At 42.1% G+C, this 13,708-nt stretch overlaps 1 protein-coding gene across 2 annotated transcripts in view; it reads right to left on the bottom strand.

Annotated features, from left to right (window-relative positions):
• CERT1 (ceramide transporter 1) overlaps positions 1-13,708 on the bottom strand; it is a 115,964-nt gene that overhangs the window by 60,839 nt on the left and 41,417 nt on the right. For both annotated transcript variants that reach the window (XM_074995435.1, XM_074995437.1), the window contains exon 4: positions 601-708. In XM_074995435.1, coding sequence (XP_074851536.1) covers positions 601-708 — 108 coding nt within the window. The remainder of the gene's footprint in view (positions 1-600; positions 709-13,708) is intronic.

Genomic DNA, 13,708 nt, shown 5'->3' on the forward strand with positions numbered 1-13,708 from the left:
CTCCGCTCTGTACAGTTGGCAAACAAGTCCCAGGAGCACCTGCAGGAGCAATATGGCTACAAAGCAGCAAGGGGGAGGGGAGGAGCACCTGAACACACATTGCTGGATGTGTGCGCTCTGCTAATCACATGTGCAGCACTTTAAACTGTGCAGCCAGACACATGCCCAGGAGAGATTAAAGGGAAATTAGTCGGTAAGTCTAAAATGGTAAACATAAGTTGCCTTTTTTCTTTGTTACTTTCCAGAGTATTTAAGGCAAATTTATTCCTATCAAGGGAACTGCATTCCTCTTCATGTAGTATCCTGCTGTTCAGTGTCATGAAGAAACAAGTAAAGTGTTCCTGCAGGTCTGACTGACTACTATTGGAGAGAAACACCTATCCAAAATTGAGTAAGTATGGAGACAGGGGGCCCCTTGCTTTACCATCCCTTTATCAAACTAATCAACACTTACCTTCAAAATAAGCAATTAAAGTATCTTTACTGATGCTTCACTTTATATTGCAATAGGTCAAGAGTGAGTCATGAATCTATTCACTTGTAGGTTCCTTTTCCTCTCCTTTATTAATGAATCATATTTATAAAATATCCCTCACTAACCTTGAATGATGAGGTGGATGTAGCAGAATATCCACTTGCTCCAGACACCAGAGACACCATGGAGCCATGACGTCGTAAACTTGACTCCGATCCATAGCCAGATTCAGTCTAAAAACAAGTGTAATAAGCCTTGTAATAATGAAGAAAAACAATGTAGTCATAATGATACTTATCTAAAAATGGGCAAATTGTTACTTGTAAAGAAGTAGCATGGGCTTAGTGACAAACAATTTCTGCTATGAAAGCATTCCAGAACATGGACCTAGTATAGCTGTGAAAGAAGGAATTTTGACTTTCTAGTTTGACACCACTGTTTACCCAAGATCATTTTATATACTGACTGGGGAAAATGTAGAACTCACTTGTTACTTATTCCCTGAAAGTGAACAGTATTTCTGGGTATATGAACTGTTTGTAAAACTTTGGACGATCTACACAATATTCAGCAATGCCATGTTTGAAATACAACACTGCTTTCCAGCATCCAAACTGGGTTAAGATATAATTTTGTCATCTGAAAGGGTGGAGGGGGGAAAATTCACATTTTGGGGGCAATTAAATCCTAGTACAAATAATTTACATAGTATGCCACAAGGAAACTACAGTAACCCAAGATTCATTATCCCTACAAGTCTGCTAAAGCCACTGGGGGGGGGGGGGGGGGAAACAAACAAAAAAAAAAAAAAACAGAAAAAGGTTTACCACTCAGGTTTCAACACCTTATTTTACTAGGTGCTATACGTTAACCACACACCTGGGAAGATACAACTCTTTCCCTGAAGACTGAACCATCTAATTTAAGAAATGAATCAATGACAAATAGGAAGCAAAGGCACAGAGGAAGAGGGTACCTGTAACAAGTTCACTGACACATATCCTTTAGCTCGGGGTGGTCACCCTGCTGCTCTTGAGCCACATGTGGCTTTTTGAGCAATAATACGCAGTTCCACCAGGGGTGCTTACCATCACTCTGCGCACATACCACACCACTTGGAGGAAGATGCATGCAGTGATGGATTCGGTGAGTCGTCAGCACTGGGTTAGAATGGGGGGGGGGGGGGGGCGGCACTGAGTCACATGTTATACATCTACCTAGATAGACAGATAAATATATATTATCTATCCATGGGAAGCTAAACTGAGGGGGAAAAACAGCTGAGGAGAGTTGGCAGTTTTTCAAAGGGACATTATTAAAGGCCCAAAAGCAAGCTATCCTGCTGCGTAGGAAAGACAGAAAACATGAGAAAAGACTGCCTTGGCTTAACCAGGAGATCTTGCATGATCTCAAACTAAAAAAGGAATCGTATAAGAAATGGAAACTAGGACAAATTACAAAGGTTGAATATAGGCAAACAACACGAGCAAGATTAGAAAGGCTAAGGCACAAAATGAGCTCAAGCTAGCTGCAAGAGTAAAGGGAAACAAGAAGGCTTTTTACAAATACATTGGTAACAAGAGGAAGACCAAGGAGAGGGCAGGGCCATTGGTCCGTGACGAGGGAGTAACAGGGAATTTGGAAATGGCAGAGATGTTTTATGATTTCTTTGTTTCGGTCTTCACTGAGAAATCTGAAGGAATGCCTGACAGAGAAAGCTAGTGAAAAAGGGGTAGGTTTAGAAGTTGAAATACGAAAAGAACAAATTAAAATTTACTTAGAAAAATTAGATGTCTGCAAATCACCAGGGCCTGATGAAATGCATCCTAGAATCCTCAAGGAGCTGATAGAAGAGGTATCTGAGCCTTTAGCAATCATTTTTGGAAAATCATGAGAGACGGGAGAGATTCCAGAAGACTGGAAAAGGGCAAATATAGTACCCATTTATGAAAAGGGGAACAAGAATAACCCGGGAAGCTACTGGCCAGTCAGCTTAACTTCTGTGCCAGGAAAGATAATGGCGCAGGTCATTAAAGAAATCATCTGCAAGCAATTGGAAGGTGGTAAGGTGATAGGGAACAGCCAGCATGGTTTTGTTAAAAACAGATCATGTCAAACCAATCTAATAGCTTTCCTTGATAGAATAACGAGCCTTGTAGATTAGGGAGAAGCGGTGGATGTGATATACCTAGACTTCAGTAAAGCATTTGACACGGTCTCACATAATATACTTATCAATAAACTACTCAAATACAACTTAGATGGGGCTACTATGAGGTGGGTGAACAACTGGCTGGATAACCAGAGTAGTTATTAATGGCTTTCAATCCTGCTGGAAAAGTATAACTAGTGAGGTTCCGCAGGGGTCTGTTTTGGGACTGGTTCTGTTCAATATCTTCATTAACGATTTAGATATTGACATAGAAAGTACACTTATTAAGTTTGCAGATGATACCAAGCTGGGAGGGGTTGCAACTTCTTTGGAGGATAGGGTCATAATTCAAAAGAATCTGGATAAGCTGGAGAAATGGGCTGAGGTAAACAGGATGAAGTTTAATAAGGACAAATGCAAAGTGCTCCACTTAGGAAGAAAATCAGTGTCACACATACAGAATGGGAAAGGACTGCCTAGGAATGAGTACAGCAGAAAGGGATCTAGGAGTCATAGTGGACCACAAGTTAAATGAGAGTCAGCAGTGTGATGCTATTGCAAAAAAAGGCAAACATGATTCTAGGATGCATTAACAGGTGTGTTGTGAATAAGACACAAGAAGTCATTCCCCTGCTCTACTCTGCGCTGGTTAGGCCTCAGCTGGAGTATTGTGTCCAGTTCTGGGCACCGCAGTTCAGGAAGGATGTGGAGAAATTGGAGAGGGTCCAGAGGAGAGCAACAAGACTGATCAACGGTCTAGAGAACATGACCTATGAAGAAAGGCTGAGAGAACTGGGCTTGTTTAGTTTGGAAAAGAGAAGGTTGAGGGGGGACATGATAGCAGTTTTCAGGTATCTAAAAGGGTGTCATAAGGCAGAGGGAGGGAACTTGTTCTTCCTTGCCTCTGAGGATAGAGCAAGAGGCAATGGACTGAAATTGCAGCAGGGGAGGTTCAGGTTGGACATTAGGAAAAAGTTCCTGTCAGGGTGATCAAACACTGGAACGAATTGCCAAGGGAGGTGGTAGAATCTCCATCACTGGAGATATTTAAGAAGAGGTTAGATAGATGGCTTTCAGGGATGGTCTAGAAAGTGCTTGGTCCTGCCGTGGGGGCAGGGGGCTGGACTCGATGGCCTCTTGAGGTCCCTTCCAGTCCTACTATTCTATGATTCTAAATATATATGACAGTGACCTTTGCACTCTACCCACAGCTGTTTTGGCTCCTAGTTCCTAACTGGCTGGCCACCCCTGCTTTAGCCCTTTACGTGACTGGGTGGATCTGACTTTATCTTGACTTATTGTTAGTCCACTGATTTTTTTAAATAGGTATAAAAACAGAAGCAGGCCTGGAAAAGAGAAATGAAGTCAATTAATGGTGGCCTTAAGTATCAATTCAAGAGCAATGTGTCATGCATAAAGAGTGGTATAAGAGAAAACAGTGAGATAGCTGTGTCACAGACAATATCTTATGTGACAAGAGACCACCTTGAAACAAATGGAAAATATTTAGAAGGACCCTGGAGATAAAAAAAACAAGCAGCTTGAATTTGAAGCGGTAGAAAAATGAAACACTGGTGGAAATCTTTGCCATCTCACTGTTTTATTACTGCTATACACCAACATATGGTATAAAATTGGAGAGGAAAAAAGTTACTTCAGTGGAAAGGAGGTTTTTTGGCTAGTGTCGTAGACTTTAGGGTCAGAAGGGACTACTGGGATCATCTAGTCTGACCTCCTACACATTGCAGGCCACAGACCCTCACCCAGCCACTCCTGTAACAGACCTCCAACAGTAATCAACCAACCACAACACACAAGAACTCACTCATGGTCCCTAAAGAACAAGGGGCTAGCCCCCCTTTTCCTCCAACAGATCTCTATTCCAACTCCCCCATTTGCAGCTGTTTTCTTGCTCCTATGCCACTGCCCCTTAACAAGTAGGAACATCATGAAATTTTAAAAGTAGAATTTTACCTAAAATGCTGTAAACCTAAACAGCACAGCACTGTTCCATTGTAGACCAGCTTTACTGCCCAGGCAAATATATAATAAAGAAAATTAATCATATTTATCTTCATCTCTAGAATTAGACAACTAATATATGTTTTAAAATATTTTTATTATAGGCTTATTTTGTTTTTCCTCCAGTGCTAAATTCTGTACAGATTCAATTTTAAAACTGCCCTGTCTTTAAACTCTACTTGTAAAAAAAAAAAAAAATGCCAAAACATCCATGCAATTCAGATTACTCAAATTTAGTTAGAAAACGAAACAGTTCTCGCAATTTTGTTTTAGAGCCTACAAAATACACTTCTGTTAAAACTGGATCCAAATTGTCTACAAATAAAGGATAACAAGTGTAAGGAAAGTTTCATTTCATCTTTGCTTCCGAACTTCCATATGTTTGAAGAGTCAGCCAGAATTACTCAATATTTTGTTGCTTAAATAAACTACATATTTAAAGATGGAAACATTACTGAATAATAAATGCAAGAAGTCTTAATTTGCTCAAGGCAAAACAATTTCAGTGGAATTAGTGCAATTTCTGACTTTCCCTTATTATTTTCTGTTAAAGTTATCATTATGTTTTAGAGCCAATTTAATTACATTTCAAAATAAAAGCTCAAGATGAAAAACTCCTTTGTCCACAAGCACAGAAATATTTTAACTTGAGACATGCAATACATTATCAAATCAATCAGTTGTGCCTTCACTGGATAGTTCCATTACAACAGGCTTCAAAACGGTATACAAGCAATTGACCTGGTAGCTTACAATTCCAACAGACTGGTGCTACATAAGAAGTTAAGGTCTAATTTTACCTATTTTTCAAAAAAAAAGAAAACTCAGCAGACTAAGCTCCACACAACTAAAAACAAACATAGAAAGGTGTACATATACAGATGGCATTGGTATAATTATCTCGCCTTAGAACTGTGTCTTGGTAACTACTGTCAGGAAAATATAAAATTAGTGAAAGTTAACTTGACCAAAAGGAGAAAAAGGCAAAAAACAAGTATTTCTTTTTAAGTGGACCACATACAATTGTGAAGCAAGTTACAGGTACATGTAAGAAACTAGAACAGAACCAAAAATATGAAAACATGCATCATGCAAAGTCCCACCATTCTACTACCGCAACATCTATACAAGCACAGACTATGACTGCACTTATGTCTTGCCAAGCAGCTCATTATCAGCTATTCACGGATACAGCTACTCAATTATATCATGGTGAAAAACGTCAATACAAGCCAGATTATTCTTAATTTCCCAGGATGAAAAATGAATAAGAAGTCACAGTCCATATGATGGGACACGTTAGCTGCTGCTGCTCAAAAATGAACAAATTGGCTATGGAAGTTGTATCATCATCAATCAATATACAGCATTAAAAACTAATGCCCAATTACAATGCTGAAAATCCAGATGCCATTTCATTAGCATTCCAAGCATATAATGTAGCATCCACGCAGAATTGACATTGTTAGTATATTGCAACACCACCTCTAGCTTTCTGAGTCTCTGCACAGAATCCATTATCCCTTTTAGAATGCTTCCCCCACGCCCCCCAACAACAAATGCAAAAGGCGAACAAGCACATCAAAAACCTCATTTGTGTGATTCTTCCCTGCCTGTCTAGGACTGGTAACAGCAGCAAAAGAGATCAGCAAAACAGTGTTCAGTAATAGAACAGTAAATATATTCTGACAATCATATTGCAGATCTCCATCATAGCACCTGATTTATCAGTTAAGCATTTCCTGAAGTGGGTCAATAATACTCCAGAGTAAAGTATGCACCCCTGGGAAATGCCTCTACATAAATAATACATGCTTGTTTTTTCCTGGGTTTCATCAGTTGCCTTTGATGTTGCCTTAGCAGACTTGCTAAACCACGTCAGGTGTTTCAGTACACACGGCATGTCCAAAGTAGATATATTCTTAGTCTGCATGATAAATGATCTACTATTTTATATTTTACATAATAAAGCTACGAGCAGCAGGCAACTCCTCATCTCCAAATATTAGCCCCAGAAATTGGCAAAACAAACTGAGTAGCATAGTGTGAGCCTACCACAATCGCTATAATATTTTTTATATAGAGAGCACTATTACTGTTGACTTCAGACTAAAACTGTGTATTAGAAGATGATCAAGAAAAAACAGCAAAAAGGGAAAAGAAAATCTAGGGTAAAGAGTGAGCAAAAGAAAGCAAAGAAAATGGTAAAATGGGAAAGAGCAAACAAAATTAAAACAGAAATAGATGGAAGGAAGGTCAGAAAGACTGTTGGTGGAAATGATTAGGAAGAGGTCCTGTAGTTCAGTGCTTTTCCTGAAACACTGAAAAGTATTCCAGGTATTCTTGGTAGCAAAAGAGACAAAAAGATTAAATACCATTTTAAATACAGGAAACTGCTAAATCTGATGCCAGATATTAGCAGAGTTGAAGGAAGAGCATGGCAAGAGGTGGAAGAAAGGAGAAAGAACAGGAAACAAAATCAGGTGAAAAATAAAACGGGACTATTCATTTTTACAGAGGGGTGGGGGAGAGGAGGGGAGAGGCAAAGAGAGGGTAAAGGGACCTGGGAGCTGCAAGGGTCCTGGCAGTACCACAGTGAGTGGAGAGTGCGCAGAAGACAGACTAGGGAAAGACTAGATTGATTAAATGAGACAATGAACAGAGACGGGATAGTAGATAAATGTAACGGGTGACTAAAAAGAATAGTGAATGCTAACAGAATATTAAATACAGTAAAACTCCAATTATCTGAACCACAGTTATCCAACACCACCCAGGATAAAACAATGTTGGATCACGCAGGGTCAGATAATCCCCGGAGTAGTGGGCCCGCCCAGGTCTCTCCCTCCACCCCCACTCACTACTAACACTGATGGTGGCATTGCTGGAGGGAGTGCTCTGAGGCAGGTCTGCAAACAGCAAAAATCATGAGTGAGACACCACTGGGAGAGGGTGCACCAATTGAGTGAGTTTATCTCCAAGAAAATGAGCTGGAGACAAGAACACTTGCTTGAGATTCCTTGTTCAAACACATTGTTATGTGACCATGCAATTTGACTATCAGTCTCTCATGATTCCGGCTTCAGTTAATGCACAGAATGAGCATGGATTAATTAGTTTGGTATTTCTTTATGACCTCATCATTTCATGTGCGGACTGATATTATTTACCATACACCATTCCAACTCTGCACTGAATAGAAAGTTTTAGTTTCCCCACAGATTGTTCTATGATGATCTTAACATCTAAGTGCTTTACAAATAATACATCTTTTAACCACCAATGTGAGGTAGAAAGCCATTGCTGTTTTCCAGATGGGGGAAACAGACAGTGAGATTAAGGGCATTCTTATCAATGTGTCCAACAATTCTGGTTAGCTAACTTGATACACATAAGGTATAATCTTCCAGAGTATCTACCATTTTTACACTACTTAAAATGTTCAAACCACAAACTTCAATTATGTTCAGTTGCCATTATGTACACTTGGGAATTCTGCAAATCCACACCCAGGTTTCTCATGTAAGGCACCCAGAAAGCAAGGAATATGATTAGTAGTCAACTGTGAACATTCTGGTTTAAGAGATTTGCATTACACAGGAACTTTGTGGCAGAGTCACATCTAGAAGCCAGTTCTCTGGGGTAGCCTTCAACTGCTTTAATTACAAGACCATTCTCCTCCTGCAGTTAACAATCACAACTGCCACACCGAGGCAAGGAGCCATCAAACAACATTCACTATATAAAACTCTGATCTTATGCATTGAATGAAATCTTGACAAAAAGGTATGTGATCATGTAACTGACGAAAGACCATAACACAAATCGTATGCACAACATTCTGTGGATTTCTTTTTAACTCATCACTTGCAATCGTGGAGTCCTTTACATAAATTACATATGAATTTCCCATTTTTCAAAAAGGAAAAACTTTTTTCTCCCTATGGAATTGTATTAACGCTCATAAATTATCAGCAGGACTAGCTCCATAGCTCAGACTCCCAATCTGAGCTAATGGAGCAATTGACAGCAGAGTTCAGTAGTCCATTTTTAAATAAGCAGACTTACATAACCAGCCTGTAAGAGTCCTGACAGAGCCAGCTGAGAAGATCCCCAGCCTGCTGATGCTTGTTTTTAATAAATCTTTGAATAGCTGGACAATTTCAGAAGACCGGACGATTATTATTAGGTCAGTATTCAAAATGGGCAAGCGGGCTGATTTGGTTTCCTAGAAGCCAGTTAGCCAAATATCAGTCCTAAGGAAAATAATAATGGAAAAGCTAAGTATTACAGAACAACTGAAAAAGCAAGATTAAATCAGACTTATTTTCCTGGGATTCAGTTAAAAAGTTACAATGTACAAGGGTCGGAGTGCAGGGGCAAGAACAGGACACACAAGCTCAGCACACAGGAATCCTGAAAACTCAAAATAAAGGAAAAAAATCTTAGTGTCTGACTAAACATTCGCTGTTCTACTCGCATGTGTGTTGTTCAAAGGTTTAATCTTTTCCTAGTCATAGATGTCACTGGAAATTTATGGCACAATCAATTTCTCCCAGCTCACCTCTGCTCACACGACTGCTCCAGGAGGGTGCCGTTTTTTCAGTTCAAAAAGTTACACTGTTTTCATTGGTTTTCCTGGCCTCCTACTGACACTTCCTGAAGACTCAAGGACCCACTACTGGGGTCCCACTGGAATTGGTACTAGGCCCAGAACTCCTCAACATTTTCAATGATATGAAAGTATATAAATCACTGATCATAAAACTGGAGGGCACTTAAGATTGTGTACTCTAAGATTTTTCCTCTCAAACTTTTCATATTGCATACCCTGTTCCAGAGCTACCAACTGCCTGCTTACCCCTCCTACCCTTCTCATCACTTATACTTCATACATTCTTAACCCTACCTTTAGTCACCTGTCCATATTTCAGTGTTACGTACAGATGTAGTGCAACCTTCAACTGACATCTCTCCAAAGTCTGAACTCTGCTAGAGTAGACCGGGGTCGGCAACCAAAATAGCAAGAAGAGACTTTTTCAAATTCCGTAAAAATAAACCCCACAATAATTCAAGAGACGCAATGCATGTGAATACAAGATGGTCCTTAATAAATAACCTCAAACCATACATTTTCCCCTGTTTTAAATACAGCACCCACACAATGGTTTGTAATGCAATACATGTTTACTCAGGACACTCACAAACGTTTTACATATTCTATTTCCTCACACTTCATGTGTGTGTGTGTACCATTGTCTTCCTGGCTTTTACTCCTGAACCTATTTTAATTATGCCAATTTTACTTCATGTTTCATTTCAGGGTTTCTTTCTTAAAATACACATTGCCCTTCACAGCATGAATGCTACAAGCTTCGTTTTCAAAAATCAAGACTATATTAGCAACAAGACCAAAACACAGGTATAGTATCATATCCCACAATGCACTGCACATATTAAAGGAGGAGGAGTCACCCAATGTTGGCCTTTGAGAAATTCACCATTTATCAAAAACAAACAGCAGGGCTTTTGTTTTTTTTTGCTTTTTTGTAATTTGAAATTACAAACACTTCGTAATTACGTGTCAGGAGCCACAAAGAAGTCTTTAAAGAGCCGCATGCAGCTCCATAGCTGCAGGTTGCAGACCCCTGGACTAGACAGTTGCTGGGCAACTGAACCCCATACTTCATGGTCACTGGTGGTGACGACTCTGCTCATCAATATTTCCATGTACCACTGGTCTCATCGGTACATCCTTAAGTAAATTACCTGCTGTATTTTATGTAAATTATCACAATATTTTAAAGCTTTAATTGAGTATTTATTGCACTTCCATAATAGGCTAAATGAATAAATCCCCCAAGTACTCTTGCAAACCCACCAGAAATATGTCTGATACCCCCAAGTATGACTGGGCTTCCCACACCACAGTTGGTAAACTGGTCCCATCCAAACAAAGTGTTTCAGTACAACTAATGCAAAGACATACATCTAGGAAGGAGGAAAGCAGGCCACATCTACGGAATAGGAGACTATATCCTGGGAAACCATGATTCTGAAAAACTGACTACAGTAACAAGCAAATGAACACAAGCTTCCACTGCATCGCTGTAGCAAAAAAGGCTAAGGTAACCCTTGGATATATAAACAGATATTAGTGAGTGCTGTGAGCAGTATAAAGAGAGGAATAGCTAGCAGGAAAGAGATTTTACATATGTATATGTATATGCATTGGTGAGACAAATACTAGAGGCTTTCACCATTGTAGAGAAAACAGGGCACTCAGCCAAAGGTGTCAGAACAGAGAGCCAGGGTCCCCCATTTTTTCAAGTGGATTTTTCCACCTGGGCCTCGCCTCTGCCTCTCTCTTCCCCCCAGGCTCTGTCCCCTTACTAGGCCAGCAGCAGGGAGATGCAAACCCACCAGCCCAGGATGGGGAACCTGAGAGCAGCCCATGACCTATAAGCCCATCCCCAGTTTTCCACACCAAGGGCAGATGAAGGGTCCACAGCTCCCACACTTGCTTGGGTGGCTCTTACTACAGCTAGACTATGGCTGAGCTGCACTATCCCAGCCAAGCCAGGCTGGCATAAGCCTCATGGGCAGCTGCAGGGACCTCTACCAACCCTGGGCACCGGATCCAGGAATGAGGGATAGACTGCAAGCTGCTCTCAGATGCTACCTTTACCCCAAGCAGGTGGAAGGGAGTGGTCTCCCTGGCCCAGTTTCTGATTTCTTACTTGGCTGGAGGTGGGACTTCAGGGAGGAAGGACAGACAGGGGTCCAAGGCCCCATCAGTTTTGTAAAGGCTCCAATACCCTGCAACCAGACTGTGAAAACAAGTGGCACTGCGACTCATGAGGTGGCATCCAGCTGCTGAGTTGTCACGTACCTCTACGCATGCAGAAACTGCCAGGGGAGGAGGGTAGAGGGAGAGAAAATTACCCTATAGACACCCCCAGTCCCACATCCCACCCTGCAGTGACTTACCTATCTGTTGGCTACCAGAAATTAGGTGTCTGCACTAGTGGAGGGGGTGCGTGATTGCTCTTACAACTTTCCTTTACTTCATGATTTTATTCCAGGAAGCAAAGAAATGAGTGGATGTGGACACAGGTGAATTCTTGCATGTGCACAATGACATAAAATTTCCCCAGGTGTAGAAGTTCTCAGGCAGGCAGTACACTCAGTCAACAGAGTGGAAAATATCTATTTGTTAAGTGAATGGTGTGCATAAGAGAACTTAAGCAGTGAACACTTCCTGGTAACTCAAGGAGCAGCAAGGGAAGAGGGAAGGAGTGGCTCTAAATCAAGCATGGGCAACATTAATGGGACAGGGGGAGCGTGCACCAAGATTTTGGGAAGTGGTCAAGTGCCTCGTTTTTGTAGAGCTGTTTCCCTCCATAGGGGAGGGTCAAAGGCTCTCACCTATTCCATTATCTTCAAGATGTAGAGAAACTGGAGAAGATCCAGAGAAGAGCAATAAGAATGAATAAACAGCTAGAGAACATGAGCTATGAGGGAAGATTGAAAGAAGTGGGCTTTAGTTTAGAGAAGACAGAGGGGACATGATAGTGGTTTTCAAATACTTATAAGAGTGTAACAAGGACGAGGGAGAAAGACAGGTTACTCACCGTAGTAACGGTGGTTCTTGGAGATGTGTCCCCGTGGGTGCTCCACAATAGGTGTCGGGCTCGCCTGGCGCCGCAGATCGGATCTTCCAAGCAGTTTCTGCCAGACCGTGCATGCGCCGGCGCGCGCCGCTCCCTTGTGCGCTCCTGGCCACGTGCACGATCCGGTCCCCGCCAGTTCCTTGACCAACCGCCTCGGATGCTCCGGCAAAACACTAAACAGAGATCCGAAGCGGGGAGGATGGGCGGGCAGTGGAGCACCCATGGGGACACATCTCGAAGAACCACTGTTACTACGGTGAGTAACCTGTCTTTCTTCGAGTGTCCCCGTGGGTGCTACACAATAGGTGACTACCCAGCAGTAACCCAAGATAGGAGGTGGGTAATCGGATTATGTGCAGCTTGTCCCTGAGAGGACCGCTGTAGAGAGACATTATGCCTGTGAAGGGCATAATGTTTGGCGAAGGTGTCATAGGATGACCAGGTCGCCGCTCTGCAAATGTCTTTTAGCGCAACGCCCTTGAAAAAGGCTGTTGATGCCGCCACCGCCCTAGTGGAATGAGCCCTGGGAGTGGCCAGTAAACGAGTCTTTTTGAGTTCGTAGCACATTTTTATGCAGGAAACGATGTGCTTCGAGATTCTCTGCGAAGAGAGACCTTCTCCTTTCGATTTGGGAGCGAGAGAGACTAGGAGTATCCATTTTCCGGAAGGACTTGGTCCTGTCTACATAGAAGGCTAGCGCCCTCCTCACATCCAGGAGGTGTAGGCGCGCCTCTTAGTTAGAGTTATGAGGCTTTGGATAAAACGAGGGTAAAACAATAGGTTTGTTAATGTGAAACTCAGAAGAAACCTTGGGAACAAAGGCTGGATGCAGCCGTATGGTTACCACCTCCTTGGAAAAAACAGTGCAGGGTGGCGTTGCCATAACTGCCGCAAGCTCGCTCACCCTGCGAGCTGACGTAATTGCGAGAAGAAAGGTCGTCTTTATCGTAAGGAGGCGGAGGTAAACCGTGGCCAAGGGCTCAAACGGTGGTCCCGTTAGCAGATTAAGCACCAGGTCCAAGTTCCACGAAGGTGGAAGCGGTTTCCGAGGGGGGTATAGGTTTACCAACCCTTTGAGAAACCTGGTAACCATGGGATGGGCGAACACCGTGTGCCCTTCCTCCTCGTGTCTGAACGCCGACATGGCGGCAAGGTGGACCTTTAACGAGGATAGTGAGAGTCCTCCTCTCGAGGTCCAGTAAATACTCTAATATTACAGGTATAGGCACCGAAAGGGGGTAGAACACCAAGCCGTGAAGCGAGTCCATTTCTGCTTGTAGGTCTTCCTGGTGGAAGTCCTCCTGCTACTTCCTAGGACTTGCTGCACTTCCTCCGTGCATGTGCTCTCTAGGGAGCTGAGCCATGGATTAACCACGCTTGTAGTCG

The sequence above is a fragment of the Carettochelys insculpta genome, chromosome 5, assembly GCF_033958435.1.
Source record: "Carettochelys insculpta isolate YL-2023 chromosome 5, ASM3395843v1, whole genome shotgun sequence".
NCBI classification, from domain to species: domain Eukaryota; kingdom Metazoa; phylum Chordata; order Testudines; family Carettochelyidae; genus Carettochelys; species Carettochelys insculpta.